Source organism: Bubalus bubalis, chromosome 8, assembly GCF_019923935.1.
Source record: "Bubalus bubalis isolate 160015118507 breed Murrah chromosome 8, NDDB_SH_1, whole genome shotgun sequence".
Lineage (NCBI taxonomy): Eukaryota > Metazoa > Chordata > Mammalia > Artiodactyla > Bovidae > Bubalus > Bubalus bubalis.
The window spans coordinates 63,101,325-63,117,263 of record NC_059164.1 but is presented as its reverse complement, the minus strand read 5'-3'; the positions used below and the strand labels follow the sequence as shown (position 1 = coordinate 63,117,263).

The 15,939-nt window shown below is 32.5% G+C and overlaps 1 protein-coding gene across 3 annotated transcripts in view; it reads left to right on the top strand.

Moving 5' to 3' along the window:
• Positions 1 to 15,939, top strand: part of BBS9 (Bardet-Biedl syndrome 9) — a 474,928-nt gene that overhangs the window by 214,451 nt on the left and 244,538 nt on the right. For all 3 annotated transcript variants that reach the window (XM_025291193.3, XM_025291190.3, XM_044946679.2), the window contains 2 exons: positions 3,509 to 3,649; positions 13,004 to 13,099. In XM_025291193.3, coding sequence (XP_025146978.3) covers positions 3,509 to 3,649; positions 13,004 to 13,099 — 237 coding nt within the window. The remainder of the gene's footprint in view (positions 1 to 3,508; positions 3,650 to 13,003; positions 13,100 to 15,939) is intronic.

The following is a 15,939-nucleotide window of genomic DNA, read 5'->3' as shown; positions in this document are numbered from 1 at the left end:
TTTTCAATACGAAATGACTCTAGCAGGCCCCTGGAAAGAGTTCTAAAGGCATTATATAGATGTGTAATATATAGTTATTCTACTCTGGTATATAAGTTCTTTTTCCTTTTTTTTAAAGCACATTTTGGCTTCCTCTTGACAGTGATACTGGTCTCTTGGGTGTGCCAGGGGTAATTAGAATTCTCTTTCTGGAAAAACTGTTCTGTCAGGAGTGATTTTGATGTGAATTTTGTCTGTAAGTGTTAAATAATTTTGTGATTAATTGCACCATAGTACTTGTGACTGTCCATTTCCTCTAGTAAGCTAGCAGGGGAAGTGTTTGAAGGAGAGGTGATTATATTTGTTAAAAAACTGTAGAACAAAGTCAGTCTGTTGAGTGAGTAGGCCAATATTTGCGTATTACAAATGACCAAATTTTCTTCTCTCTCAGTATTATACTCAGAGTTGAATAAGCCAAATAGCCTATTTTGCCAACAAAACATTGCTGATGGTAGGCAATTAGGGCAAGTTAGGCTCTTTCAGTACTTTGGCCACCTCATGCGAAGAGTTGACTCATTGGAAAAGACTCTGAAGGTGGGAGGGATTGGGGGCAGGAGGAGAAGGGGACGACAGAGGATGAGATGGCTGGATGGCATCACTGACTCGATGGACGTGAGTCTGAGTGAGCTCTGGGAGTTGGTGATAGACACGGATGCCTGGCGTGCTGCAATTCATGGGGTCGCAAAGAGTCGGACACGACTGAGCAACTGAACTGAACTGACGCTCTTTCAACTAAGCTGAAAGCTACCCTACTAGCAACTTTGGAAAGTCTTCAAATACATATAATTTTTTTCTTTCCTTATTATAGATACACATATGCATACCCTCACACATACCTCTACACATCTCCGGCTTCAGGTTTAGGTACAATTATAGCCTAAAGATTAATTGGTAGGCAATTTTACATTTCAAGTTTCTTAAGAAAATGTAAACCTCAATAGAAATGTGCCTCTGATAAACCCCATGTTTAAATACTAGACATTATATTTTGAAATGTTTACGTTTTAATTTGATGGGAAGTATTCTAAAATACTGGCTTTGTAATTTTTATTTTTAAAGATTTGGTTTCCTTAAACTTATTTCTAAAGGATTTCATATTTTTTTTCTTCCCTAATAGTAAAACTTCTCAAGCTGCCATCATTTAAAAAATAGCCATAATCATTTTATTAAGTATGTGTCATCATTTTTCAAAGTAATGTTTTCCAAATGTCCTATGAAACAGGTTTACAATTCTTGGAGAGAAAAGAAATTCTGGAGAGGTTCTACAAATCTTAGCAACTGCTGACCATTGCCCTAGTGTGTGATATTGTCATTAACTGACTTAACTGAACTGTGAATTGAGTTACAATGTATTACCCTTTTTGGGTTTATTAGTGCTTGCAATCCATTTGTTTCAATTTCTGAAAACATGTATATACCACTAGTTTCTTTAGCTCTGGGTTCTTGGAGATTTAGGGCAATAATCTTCAAATATATATAAGTAATGTAAAGCTAGCGTTGATCATGCTTAATTTTGTTTTACCACAAATTCAATCAGTACCTGGTCCAAGTGAAGCTGAGCCACAGTTTTAGCAGTATAATTTTAAAAGAGTGTTTACAGCTAAATTTTATTTGAACAATTAGCTCAGACTTGGTTGAAAGTACATAGATGATAGCTTCTCTTTGTGCATGTACAGAATTGTCAGAGATGAAGTGTTTTTTTTCCCTGTTATTCTATTCATTTAAAATGAAGGAAATGGAAATAGGCTTCAGTTTCCTGGTTCTTTCCAGATTGCATCTATTAATTGAGGCTATAATTTATATATTGTAGAGGAAGCATATTAGTAGTATATTTTCATAATTTGGGGATGTATGGAATATATGAAGTTGGAAAGAATAATACTTTGTGATATTTTTTTATGGTGATATTGATAGTTGTGGGTTTAGCAGTAGCTTAGATCATGTTACCATAATATTTTGAGTCAAAACATTTCATCACTGTTAAGTACAAATACACATGCCTCTAAAACCTCACAAAATGTCAGGAAATAATACCCTGGGACTTTTCTGAAGAGACACCAGTTATAATTTGCATCTAGGATTCCAGGAGAAGTGAATTTAACATCTGTTGGTTATGAGCAAAAAATGAGCTATGTAAAATTTGATGGATAATAGATTATATTGAAGAGAATGACAAATATGCTCCACATGCTCTGAAAAAGTATTTAATTGACCTCATATATCAATATGTTTGCCATTTTTGATGATATCTCACTGTCCTTGTGAATAAGTAGTACTGAAAAGCATACTCCCAGCTTGGTTGTAGACGAAACCACACAACTCCAATTGGCATTAACAGAATATATAGCTAATTCTAGGAATCCTACCTTGGGATTGTGTCTCCAAAATTTCCTTCTTCTGCTTTCCTATTTTTAAGCTGTTCTCTGACTCCACTGTAAAAAAATAAAGGAATTAAAGTGTGGATCCATTAGGTATAGTAGAACATTTTAAGTCTTCCCTTTCTCTGCAGTAGTTTACTAAGAATAGGTTTCTGTGTATTATTTTTTTATCCTATCCAGTCAAAAATAGAATCCTGGATTAAAAGGAGAGAAAACTAAAGTTGTAGAATTGCTTTACTTGATTTATTAGTAGAGAGCCTTGTTTGCTTTGTTTTCAGTTTTCATAAAAATATTAAAAGGAATGGCTTTTAAAACTTTAAATTCTTATATAAAAATCTTCATTGTTATTTATTCATGAAATTGCCTATTTCAATATGCCTCTATACTTTCTGAAAAAATGTGAGAATTGAGTGACTGCGTAAACCTTTCAGAATACTGTTTAAAAGTGATACGTAAAGTTAAATGAATTGGGAAAAATTAATTTGTATGAAAGTAATATTCTTAATGTTGATATGTAAAATGACATGAAGTTTATTAGAACTTCAGTAGGACAAATTCTGCTTTCATGCTCATAATTTATTGCAAATTGTTAATTGTACTTTGAATATTTAGTAAATAAAAAAGCTAAAGATTAAAAGATTGGGGAGATAGAGAAATGATTAGATATGGTCATACAGAGTATTCCTGATATAAACTTCATATTCTTTGTTCATTTTAGCTGATAGTCTTGGATTAGGACTAGAGCTTTGAAGGTCTTAAAGACAGTTTAGTAATTGAATATAACTGCATATAATGTTTTATATAACATTCAACTGTGGATTTTTAAAAATGATATTATTATTAAAGGCAGAGCTTACACTTAAGCTCCTTTTTAAGATTTTATTCTTGCCTTGTACCCTTTGGATAATAATGTAAATACATAAATTATGATAATGCTTTCCAGTTATTTCAGTTGTGCTAGATGAAACGGTCAGTTAGCAAACATTTAAACTAAGATATGTTGCTACCATGTAGTACAATTAGTGAAGTAATACAGTTTTTTTCTTATTTGTCAAATTTATGAGTATCTATTTCTCTCTTTTTAATTTCAGGCATTCCTCGCGTTAGCCAATGTAAGTTTAGACTTCCCCTGAAATTAGTCTGCTTACCAGGCCAGCCTTCAAAAACTGCAAGCCACAAACTAACTATTGATACCAACAAATCTCCAGTCAGCCTTCTCAGTCTCTTTCCAGGTAGGACTTTTGAAGTAACATGCCTGTAACATCAGAAATGTTAAGAATTTAGAATGGAATCCTTCATCAACAGGTAATGATAGGGTAATTATCAGATAATTGTTAAGTCAGAATATAAAAATACCTCAAGGGTTTTTTCCTCTTGTTTGCCTGTTCAAAGGCGAATGGGTTATATCAACAAGGTAATAAAGTGTACCTTTTAAGTTTGATTAGAATTATTATAATCATTATTTTGCTTCAGAATACAGAAATGAAAACATCAAATGTTTCTTTTTAGACCGTGGGATTTTTTGGCTTGGAATGTAAATATTTATTATTCATCCTTACTGTAGGTTTTTGAATATATCCTTTTCTAAGCATATAAATATTTATTATTCATCTTCATTGTAGGTTTTTAGAGATGTACCTTTTAAAAGTATATTCTTATGCCTCTGAAAAGTAATCTCTTAAGTAGGTGTTTGTGATTCCGCTGTCTTCAACAGTTGAAAGGGACAGTGTTCATTCTCTGCCTCTGATGTTTTAGAAGGGGTTTCATGTATAAAGCTTGAATATCACAGTGAACATTTGGGTTAATTTGGGAAGCTGTGACTTTCTCCAGGTGTTGGTTTTTCTTTTTTGAGTAAGTTAGAAAAGAGAGAAGCACTGATTGGATCAAACATCTGTAGTTGCCAGGGTTTCTAATGTGTCATATCTATTAACTTTCTCGGTGATGAGGTGGAATTAAAAAAATATCTGGGAATTAAATCAACCCTTTTAAATCCATCATTAAAATTCAGCACTGTTGACTGTAAGAGGCATCTTCACCCTTGCATTAGTGGATAGGATTTAGAATACAAAGTATTTCCCACAAGGTTTAGAAATTTATGGTAAGTCAACTTTTGTGTTATTAACTACTTAAAGTGATTAACATTTACTTTTCATTAATTTGAAGTCTTTTTAAAAAGCTTTATTTATATATAACTCTATGAAAATCTCCAAGATGCTCTTTATTACACTTAATCTATTCTTTAGTTCAAATGAATTTGAGTGAATGAGCATGTGTGTGTGTGCTTGTGTGTCTGTAGTTAACGAGTAGTTTTGTGCCTTTTGGTTTCTTATTCCCTTCCCTTCTCTCTCTTCTAGTCAGTTTTCTTGTAACAAATTTGGATTATAAAAAGGGAAGAGTCACTGCTTTTGTAGCATCTTATACAAACATACTAGTTCCTTGGTCTCCTATCCTGACAATATAAATTGTATATGCTGCATGCTAAATTTATTAATATCTTTGAAAAATGTTTAGACTGGCTTCTGAGTGGTTGATCTTTACTGTAGATGGCTGAAACCAATAGAGATTAAATAAGAATGTATGCTTTTGACCAGAGAAGGAATCTCTGTAAGCTCGGTTGGGTAGAAGTACTAAGGAAAGCTTAAATAACTCATTCATTTCTGTCCTGATTCTGAACTTAGTTGTTTTGATGTATCGTAAGTTCATCAGCATATATTTGCATCTTATTCATTTTAACAATGGAACTCAGTGACAAATTTTTAAAAATTTCCCCTAAGATTCAGTTTATGAATACAGTGTGTTCTCTTTTGAATTTCCAGATTTGTATTCATATTAAACATACTGGAATCCTGTAATTATTTAACATAAATACTCTTGCTACTTTTTTACTTTATATAATATATTCATTCTTGCTATATGTGACTTTTATATGTTAATATTAAAGTTGCTATTGCAAATTTATTTTCTAATGGAAATAAATGAATGCTCTTCATAGAGAAGGAATAAAACAACTTTTAGTCTACATCTCTTCCTATTTGTTTATTTCAGTACTTTTTTGTATATTTAAAATAGCTTTAATTTTTCTGGTTACAAAAGATTTCTGAAATTTAGCAATGGATAACCAAGAAGAAAAAAACAAAAGTTACTGATAATTCTACCACCCAGCAGTTTCTACTTATATTTCATTACATTTCTCTACTCTTTTAAAAAATATTTTCTCTAAGCATTTCATCCCGCCAAAGAATATTACTTTGCATATTGTTATGAAATACCTTTCTATGTAATTAGATTTTTGTTTTATGATTTTTAATAATTACATTCTATTCTATCATAAATCTGTCTATAAAATCATTTGCCCAGCACTATAGTTTTCAACATTTATGTTGTTTTCAGTTTATTAATACTATAAGTATATTACATCAGTGATTCTCTTAATTTATTATTATTTCTTTGATGAATATCTGAAAGCAGAATTACAGAGTCCAACAAAGGGTGATATTTTTAAAGCTTTTGAAACATAATGTGAAATTGACTTTCTGAAGGGCCATACTAGTTAACTTTATCAACGGTGTTTGAATGGAGGTATCTAGTGCCCCAAATCCTGGCTAGTAGAGAATATTCTAATTATAAAAAAACTTTAATATGCTTAATGGCTACAGAAAATATTTACATACATACATATATATAAATAATTGTCTGGGTGATTTTGGCTAAATGTGATTTAAACAAGATAATATAAATTTCTTGATCTCAATTAAAGAGAAGTCCAGAAGTGGGTATGAAAGCTGGTATGATGGTTTGTGAATATTATCAAAGACCCAGTTTTTTTTTCTCTTTGCAATGTGCATTCTCTAGTATGTTGGCTTCTTCCATGGCAATAAGATAGCTGCTTTGGATTTGTTGTTCAGTTGCTAAGTCATGTCCAATTCTTTGCAACCTCATGGACTGCAGCAAGTCAGGCTTCCCTGTCCTTCACTATCTCCTGGAGTTTTTCAAATTCATGTCCATTGAGTCAGTGGTGCTATCTAACTATCTCAACCTCTGCTGCTCTTGACTTCAATCTTTCCCAGCATCAGGGTCTTTTCCAATGAGTTGGCTCTTCGGATCAGGTGGGCAAAGTGTTGGAGCTTAGCTTCAACATCAGTCTTTCCAATGAATATTCAAGGTTGATTTCCTTTAGGATTGACTGGTTTGATCTCTTTGCTGTCCAGGGGACTCTCAAGAGTCCTCTCTAGCACTACAATTCAAAAGCATCAATTCTTAGGCACTCAACCTTCTTTATGGTCCATCTCTCAAAATGGCAACTCACTCCAGTACTCTTGCCTGGAAAATCCCATGGATGGAAGAGTGTGGTAGGCTACAGTCCATGGGGCTGCAAAGAGTCGGACACGACTGAGTGACTTCACTTTCACTTTCACTCACATCCATACATGCCTACTGGAAAAACCATAGCTTTGACTATACCAACCTTTGTTGGCAAAGTGATGTCTTTCCTTTTTAATATGCTGTCTAGGTTTGTCATAGCTTTCCTTCCAGGGAGCAAGCGTCTTTTAATTTCATGGCTGCAGTAACTTTCCACAGTGATTTTGGAGCCCAAGAAAATCAAATCTGTCACTGCTTCCACTTTTTCTCCTTCTATCTGCCATGAAGCGATGGGACTGGATGCCATGATCTTAGTTTTTTGAATGCTGAGTTTTAAGTCAGCTTTTTCACTCTCTTTTCACTCTCATCAAGAGGCTCTGTTTTCCCTCCTCACTTTCTGCCATTAGAGTGCTTTAGCTTAAGTAGCTCTAACTACAAGGCAGGAAGTAGAGGAAAGATATAACTATGGTAATAGCTTAACTTTTATCAGAAAGGCATGTTTCCATAAAGTTCATAGGAGGTTTCTACTTATGGCTCAGTAGCCATAATATTGTCACATGGCCTCTTCTACAGTAAAGGGGGCTGAGAACTAATGTAGATGGGCTAAGAAAAAGGAGTTGGGAATAGATGTTAGTTAGCTGACATTCAGTGTACATCATGATACCAGAAATTTTACAGAAAAATTTTACTTAAATGTTGTAACAAATAGCATGCTATTGTAGCAGTCTTTTATGGTACTCAAATATATGGCTATCTTTGTGAATAAATTGTATTTTAATATTAACGTAATATTCTATTGTATCCCTGGTGGTTCAGATGGTAAAGAATCTGCCTGCAATGCAGGTGACCTGGGTTCAATCCCTGGGTTGGGAAGATCCCCTGGAGAAGGGCAGGGCAAACTACTCCAGGATTCTTGCTTGGAGAATTCTACGGACATAGGAGCCTAGTGGGCTACAGTCTATAGGGTCACAAAGAGTCAGAAACGACTGAGCATCATTCACTTTCTGTTGTTTGGAGGTACCATGTACATAGCTTTTTTATACTTTTCTGTTTTTCTTTGGAGTAATTTTTTGAGGATAAATGGTTGAGTTAAAGGATATGCACATTTGAAAACTGTATTCAAATACCAAAGTTATTTCCAGAAAAATTATATGAAGTCATATACTCATCATTGGGGTTTGTACCGAGTAACAGCTGGATTTAAATCTTTTAAAATTTTTGACATAGCTATGTGAAAAGTGGCATCTCTTTTTAAAATTTGCATTTCTAAATTATTTGTTAGCATAGCAATTTTGTAATTTTTATTAATTGTGCTCTTTTAACATATAAAGTTTTTTAGGTTGTAAAATTAATTTTAAAGTTTCATTTCATTTATTTTTTTAGTTTCAAATTTTCATGTTGTGCTTAAAATGATCTTTATTTTAATATTGTAAAATATTTACTTATCTTTCTTCTGGTACATTTTAATACCTTCTTTAATTCGCAAACAGTTTCAGTGTATTTTTTTTTTTTTTTATAAAAAACAACTTTATTAGAGTATAACTTATGTACATGTACACATTGGTAAGTTTTGGTGTTTATGTATACCTTTGAAACCATCCCTACAATCATGATGCTGAAAGTATCCATCACCCCAAAGAGTTTCTTTGTTCTACTTTGTTAGCCTTTCCCCTCCATCCCCAGGCAACACTTGTTTTCTTTCTGTCACTATAGATAAGTTTGTATTTTCTAAAATTTTGTAAAATGGAACTACTCAGTGTGTACTCTTTTTTTTTTTGGTCTCCCTTATCAGATTATGTGATTTGCAAATATTTCCTCCCAGTCTGTGGTGTATATTTTCATTCTTTTAACAATGTCTTTGGAAGAGCAGAAATTCTTAATTTTGCTAAAGCCCAACCTATCAGTTTTTTTTCTTTTATGGATCATGATTTTAATGTTATATCTAAAAAATTTTTGCCTAACTCAAGGTTACAAATTTTTTCTCATATGTTTTTTCTACAAGTTTTCTAGTTTCATGTTTTGCATTTAGGGATCTTATCTATTTTGAGTTGATATGTGTGTATGGTGTGAGATAGGGATAAAATTCATGTTTTTGCATGTAAATATCTAATGTGCCAGTACTACTTTTGAAAAGCCTATCGTCTTGCACTGAATAGTCTTTGAAAAGTTGTTGAAAATCCTCTGACTATACATCATAAGACTATATAAATAATTGGAATGTATATATATATATTTCTGCTCAGTTTGTTCCATTTATCTATCTTTGTCCATCATTATTTCTATATACCAAATAGTGTCTTGGGGCTTCCTAGGTGGTGCTTTGCAGGAGATGTAAGAGACTAGGCCTAGTTCAATCCCTGGGTCAGGAAGATCCCCTGGAAGAGGGCAGGGCAACCCACTCCAATATTCTTGCCTGGAGAATCTCATGGATGGAGGATCCTGGTAGGCTACAGCCCATAGGGCCACAAAAAGTCAGACATGACTGAAGCAACTTAGCACACACAGAATAGTCTCTTAATTACTATATAAGTCTAGAAATCAGGTAATGTAATTTATCAAACTTAATTTTTTTGCCAAAGTTGTCTTTGAAACTTTGATCAGTTACATTTTCACATAAATCTTAGAATCAGCTTATCAATTAAAAAAATGCCCCTTGGGATTTTGCTTGGAATTGGAATTGCATTAATTCTGTAGATCAATTTGGAGAGAAACAACATCTGAACAATATGGAACATGGTAAAATTTGGTCCACTTTATCCTAGTTTCTTAAGATGAAAATAGAGACCTTCAGTTATTTAGGGCTTATTTTATATTTCTCACTAAGAGTTTTTGTTTTCAATGTACCTATCTTACAAATCTAAGCAGATTTATCCTTAAGTATTTAATATATTTTTATGCATTTGCAAATTGTATTTTATTTCAATTTCAAATTGTTCCTTCCTAGTACATAGAAATACAGTTGGTTTTTGTATATTGATCTTGTATCGTGCTACATTGTTAAACCATTTATTGGTTCTACTACTTTTTTTTTTTTTTAAGATTTAATCAGATTTTCTCCATAGAGGATCACTTGCAGATGTGCAAGTGAAAACACTTTTATTCTTGCTTTCCAATCTGGAGATTCAGTTTACTTTTTGCTTGCTTTTTTTTTAACCTGGGCTAGAACCTCTGGGATGATGTTGAATAGAAATTGTGAGAGCAAACATTTGGTCTTTAAGCATTAAATGTGTTTTATTAATAGCTGTAAATATTTTGTAGATGTCCTTTACCAGCTTTAGGAAGTTCTCTTTTATACCAGGATTGCTGTGAGTTTCATTAGGAATAGATATTTAAGTTTTTCAATGCTTTTTTTGATATCATTTGAAATATTTTATGTCATTTTTTTCTTTAGTCCGTTAATAGGTGGATTACATTGATTAATTTTTGAATAGTAGCCCAACTGTGCATTCTTGAGATAAGTCACATTTGATCATGATGTAGTTTCCTTTCAACAGGCTGTTGGATTAATTTGCTAAACTTTAGTTTATAATTTTTACATTTGTATTTATAAAGGATATTGATATGTAATTTTGCTTCCTTATGAGTTATTAATGTGGAGTTAATGGAATGAATTGGGAAATATTTACCTCTTTTCAATTTTTTTTTTGAAGAGTGTGCTGAATTGGTTTTATTTATTGCTTAAATATTTGGAAGAATTCACCAGGGAAGTTTTCCAGACCTAGAGTTTTGTGTATGGGAAAGCTTTTAAATTACAAATTCAGTTTCTTCAAAAGATATAGGACTGTTCGTGTTACTTATTTTTTATTGAGTGTACTTTGCTGGTTTCTATCTTTCAGAAAATACGTGCATTTCATCTGAGTTGTTGAATTTATTGGCGTAAGGTTGTTGATAACATTTTCTTATCCTTTTAACATTTATAGAATCTGGAGTGAAGACAACTCACTCATTACTGATACTGGTAATTTGTGTTTTTTCTCTTTTTTTTCTCCTGATCTGTTGATTAGAGGTGTATCGATCTCTTTCTGAAAAACCAGCTTTTGGTTTCATTTATTTCATATTTTTATTTTTTGTTTTCTGTTCTTTTTAATTTCTCTGATTTTCTTCTGCTTGCTTTGGGTTTAATTTTCTTTTTTCTAGTTCTTTAAGGTGAAAGCAGAGACCATTCTTTTTAATGTAGTTGGTTAATGCTATAAAGTTTCTTCTAACTATTGCTTTAGCTGCATCCTACAATTATCAAATATTATATTTTTAATTTTCATTCTATATAAAATACTTTTAAATTTCTCCTTTTGTTTCTTTTTTTGACCCTGGTGTTATTTAGAAGTATGGTCTATAGTTTTGAAACTTTTGGGGATTTTCCATAGAACTTTTGTTATTCATTTGGAATTCAATTTCACTGTGGTAGGAGAACATACTTTGTATGACTTGAATTCTTTTAAATTCATTGAGACTTATTTAGCGCCCCCAAACTAGGACAGTTTTTGTGAATGTTCTACGAGCATTTGAAAATAATGGTTTTCTGCTATTGTAGGGTGGGATCTTATGAAATGTCAGTTAAGACAAGTTTTCTGATAGTGTTTTTAATCTTCTATATCCTTACTGATTTTCGGTTTACATGTGTCAATTATTGAGAGTAGAGTATTGAAGTCTTCAATTACAATTTGTTTATTTCTCTCTCTCTTTTTTTTGCATATCTGAAATTTTTGCTTCATATATTTTAAAGTTCTGTTTTAGACACATAAAAGTTTAGGATTATAATGTTGTCTTGATTATTATGAAATAACCTCTGTCTTTGTTAATATTCTTTGCTCTAAAATCTGCTTTTATAATGTGAATATAGCTATTCCAACTTTCTTTTGCCTAGGGTTACAATGGTATATATATATTCCCTCTTTCACCTTTAAGTTGTTTACATCTTTATGTTTAAAGTGGACTTCTTATAGGTAGTGTATAATTGAGTCTTGGCTTTTTTAATGCAATCCAATATTATCTGTCTTTTAATTGGGGTGTTTAGACCATTTATTTTTAATGTGATTATTGAGATCATTGGTTTTAAATGGATTAGTATTCTGTTGTATACTCAAAGGGGACTCTGCAGATTTCTGGAGTTTTTTCACTGTAGTGCTATCCTCTCTCTGTCTTGAGAACTTCTGCCACTTTGGCCTTTCCAGATTTTCAACTCTTACCACCTCAACTCAGAAAGAGCGCTGTGTTGCTCTTGCGCTCCCCTTCCACGTGTTGCGGCTTGGAAATTTTCTCTAGGTGGTAAACTGGGGCAAACGTAGGACTCATTTTGTTTCTTCTTTGTCAGAGATGACTGTTGTTCATTTGCTAATTTCTAATGTCTTGAAAAATGGTTTGGTTATTTTATACCCATTTTTTAATTGTTTGTGATGGGAGGGTAAATTTGGCCCCAGTTTTCCAGGACTGATCATTTTGGCCACAGTACTTCATGAATGGTGGTATATACTTTCAGCAGTGGGTAAATAATATGTTTGTCTCTTTTGTGTGTGATTGTAATAGCTACTGATAGTCAATACTCAGATCCATTCATTCATTGGAAGTTGAAAAATGATGGCTTTCAGGCTTTCTTCAATTTTTTAGCTGGTGTATTTATGTACAAAGAATGTTTCCCTTATTTGCCATTGCTTATGTGGTACAGTTCAATAGGGTCATTAGGGTAAGTACTTGATTCCTTGCCTTTGTTAGTGATTTTTAAAATGCTCAGTTGATTCTCTAGAATTCTTCAGTAGTGAGCATTTGGCTTTTCTCTTTTGTTTTTAGTGTAAATATCAACACATGCTTTTAAATATATTTGATGTGTTTTACTCCATTGCAATTATTATCTTTTTTGATACTCAAATATTTTCATCTCTGGCCAGTGGTAGTCTCTTTAAGATGGCTCTTACGTCCTTTTCATATAGCTCTCTAGTCACTGATAGTTTTTTTCTGGTGTGACAGGTATTCTAGGTTCATCTTGTGCATTTCCTGCCTCAGACCTAGAAGGAACTAGTAGAAAAAAGGAAATTAAATGATTTTAGCATGTTCTTATGAGGCAGAAATTTAACAATTGGAAGCAACTGTGGAAGTTAATATAGTCCACACATGGACTTCAGACTCCACTAGTGCCATAAAAAGTGTTCATCATATCAACTAAGCTTCCTATTTTAAATATTAAGTGTTTGCCTTGTGTCTTTGTAAGGTGATGTTTTTTCTTTTCTTTGTAGGCTTTGCCAAGCAGTCAGAAGATGATCAGGTGAATGTAATGGGTTTTCGCTTCTTAGGAGGGTCCCAAGTTACGCTTCTTGCTTCCAAAACCTCTCGTAAGTAAAGCCATGATATTATTGCTTTTGAAAACTTCTATTAAGAACACTACATTACAGATCATTGCCACATCAAGGATTTCTATAAGGGTGATGTTAGATATTGAAAACTAAGAGCCATTTATATTAGTCATGAAGATAGGGTCCTGTTTTATTAGAGATACATAACTTTGGTTTTGGGGATGAGGAGGGTTTGAGAGAGGAATTTAAAGAACTGAAAAATGTTTCTGAGATAGGTGTATGGTAAACTAGATTTTAGGAGTTACTAGAAATTGGAGTTAAATTTTTTGTGTGTACATATTCTTATAGCCTCCTTTTGGACATTGGCAAAGATGAAAGTGAATAACTTTTGTTGAGATTAATCTCAATAGAATGAAAAGTGCTAATTGTATGGTCAAGTTTGAATTTCAGATAAATATTTGCTTTATTGATTTGTTTGCTTCATATGAGAATAATTGTTGAAACTACTCAATGTACAACTGATTTCTGTGTATGTAGATAATGAAGCTACTAAGCTCACTGGGTTTTATACCCTTTCTTGGAAATAAATTATTAAGAGAGGAAGTTTTAAACAAATTTTAGGTACACTAAGGATATCAGGGGAAATGAATACATATATATGTATATATTCATTCATTCATTCATATATATATAAAGTCTGGCTGAGTACACTCCAGTTTTTAAAATTTCTGCCATTTGTACAATGAATTTTCACTTTCTACTTTATGCATTTGCAGTTTTAATTTTATTTTTTTATAATTAGAAAATATAGTAAAATGAGGATATACTCTTCTTGAAAAATAAAGATGTCAACAGCAGGAACATATACACATTCTTATTTTAGAAACTCTAATGATGTCTCTGTCATAGCACCTTCTGGAATGTGTAGGTTGGTGACTAGTGAAATAGACTTGGAAACAACTAAAAATTAAAGAATAAGACACACAAATCAAAGACAATTCTGAGAAGAATGAGAGAATGCTATACTTTTCATGGTCTTTTTCGTGATTGGTTATGATTGTCGTCTTCTTTACATTGGCATCAATTTGTTTTGATTAGTTTTAGTCTTCAGTTAGATAATGGAATCATTTTCTTACATTTCTTTTGATTAAACTGTTCTCTTTGGTTAAACTAAAAAAGCTGTTGCCAACATTTCTTTGGGAAATTGTACACATCTGTTTGATTCCAGTTGATGATGCTGTATGATGAATCTGCAATTGAGACTATTTTAAAAAGGCATATTCTTTGTGCAAATGGGGATATTTATATCCTAATGCATTGTATTTATTCCTTTTCAGATGAAATAACTCTTAGAACATTGTTTTTGCTTATAATTACTTTATCATTACCTAAATTTCACCAAATGTCCATGTCTATAATTGATTTATTCATATTTTCTTAATATATGACTATGAATGCCTTGACAAAGCCACAGTGTGGGCAGACAGACTACATAATGGAAGTGGACTATTTAAATAAAGAACCAAATGAACTGCAAACTGAAACCTGAAGAGTAGCCATTACAATTCTCTGATGGTTTTTTTGGCTTCAGTGATGCCCAGAATTCTACCTAGAGAAAGCCCTTGGGAGATGAAAGGCGAAAGATATGAAGAAAGTACAATTTTCTGGGGTTGAGGCAGATGTTGGTGCTCCGTACTGCTCTGTAAGAGTGTTCATCCCCAAAGAAGGAATGAAGTAATTTTTATCCAATATGTGTTTGACATTTTTCTTTTTTATGAAAGGCACGCAGTCTTTCATCTCAAAATCTGGATGGATAGAAAAACCCAGCAAATGGAGAGAACTTAGTATTTGTTCTCTAACAATCAGTCAAATGCTACATGTATCATATATAGTTGTCATTAGATCTTGGAGAGTATTTTATGTGCATTTTAAAACCTGCTTGATGATCAGCTGATCTTGAAGTGTGCTCTGTGGTAATTTTAGTTTAATTTGGCATAGATCAGCCAGAGCAGACAAGCGCATGCAACTCATTGTCTCAGGTATGCAGCCGCATTCTCTGTGGAGCTGAATAGGTTTTTTACTTTAGAAAGTAGAGTAAAGATTCAATGTAATTAGAGTTTATGTATGAAATCTGAAAAATAAACCGCAAAGCTTTAAAGATAAAAATATTTAGGAAGAATACAGTAGCGAAACTGAAAATGGTTTCCACAGACCTAAATTGAAAATAACACTGGTGATGGATATGTACATTACCTTGAAGATAGCAATAGCTTTACATGTATGCATGAGTCCAAATTCATCAAATTGTAAATCTCAAACGTGTGTATTTTTTATATATCAATGATACTTCTATAAAGTTGTTAAAAATAACAAATGGGTCACATTTTATGAGAAATATTTTTATAATCAGAATTATAAAATATTTCCACATGGAAGTCAGTTATTTAGACTGATTCAGTACAGTGATATTTCAGAAGAAATATGCTGTTGTCTATAATTATATATTCCTGCCATGCCACTTTCTTAAGATCCAGATGCACACTGTTATTTATTACTTCCCACAGCAAACACTACCACCTTACTCTCTCTCTTCCTTCCTGTTCCTTTTGTCTTGATGCTTTTCTTGATCTTTCTTATGTATCTACTTTTATCTTTTTCTTTACTATATCTATTTGTACGTTGCCTTGTTCCACTTGTTTCTTAAAGTGTTTAAAATATGTTTTAAAATTACTGAAGATTGAAGAATAAGACTAACATACAATTGATATGATACTAGCAGCTTAGAAATAAAAGGAAAGCATTTTAGTTCCAATTTTCAGAATGCTCTAAAGATCAAATCGAATCAGTTGTTTAGGAGATGCATAGCCTGATACTGAGTC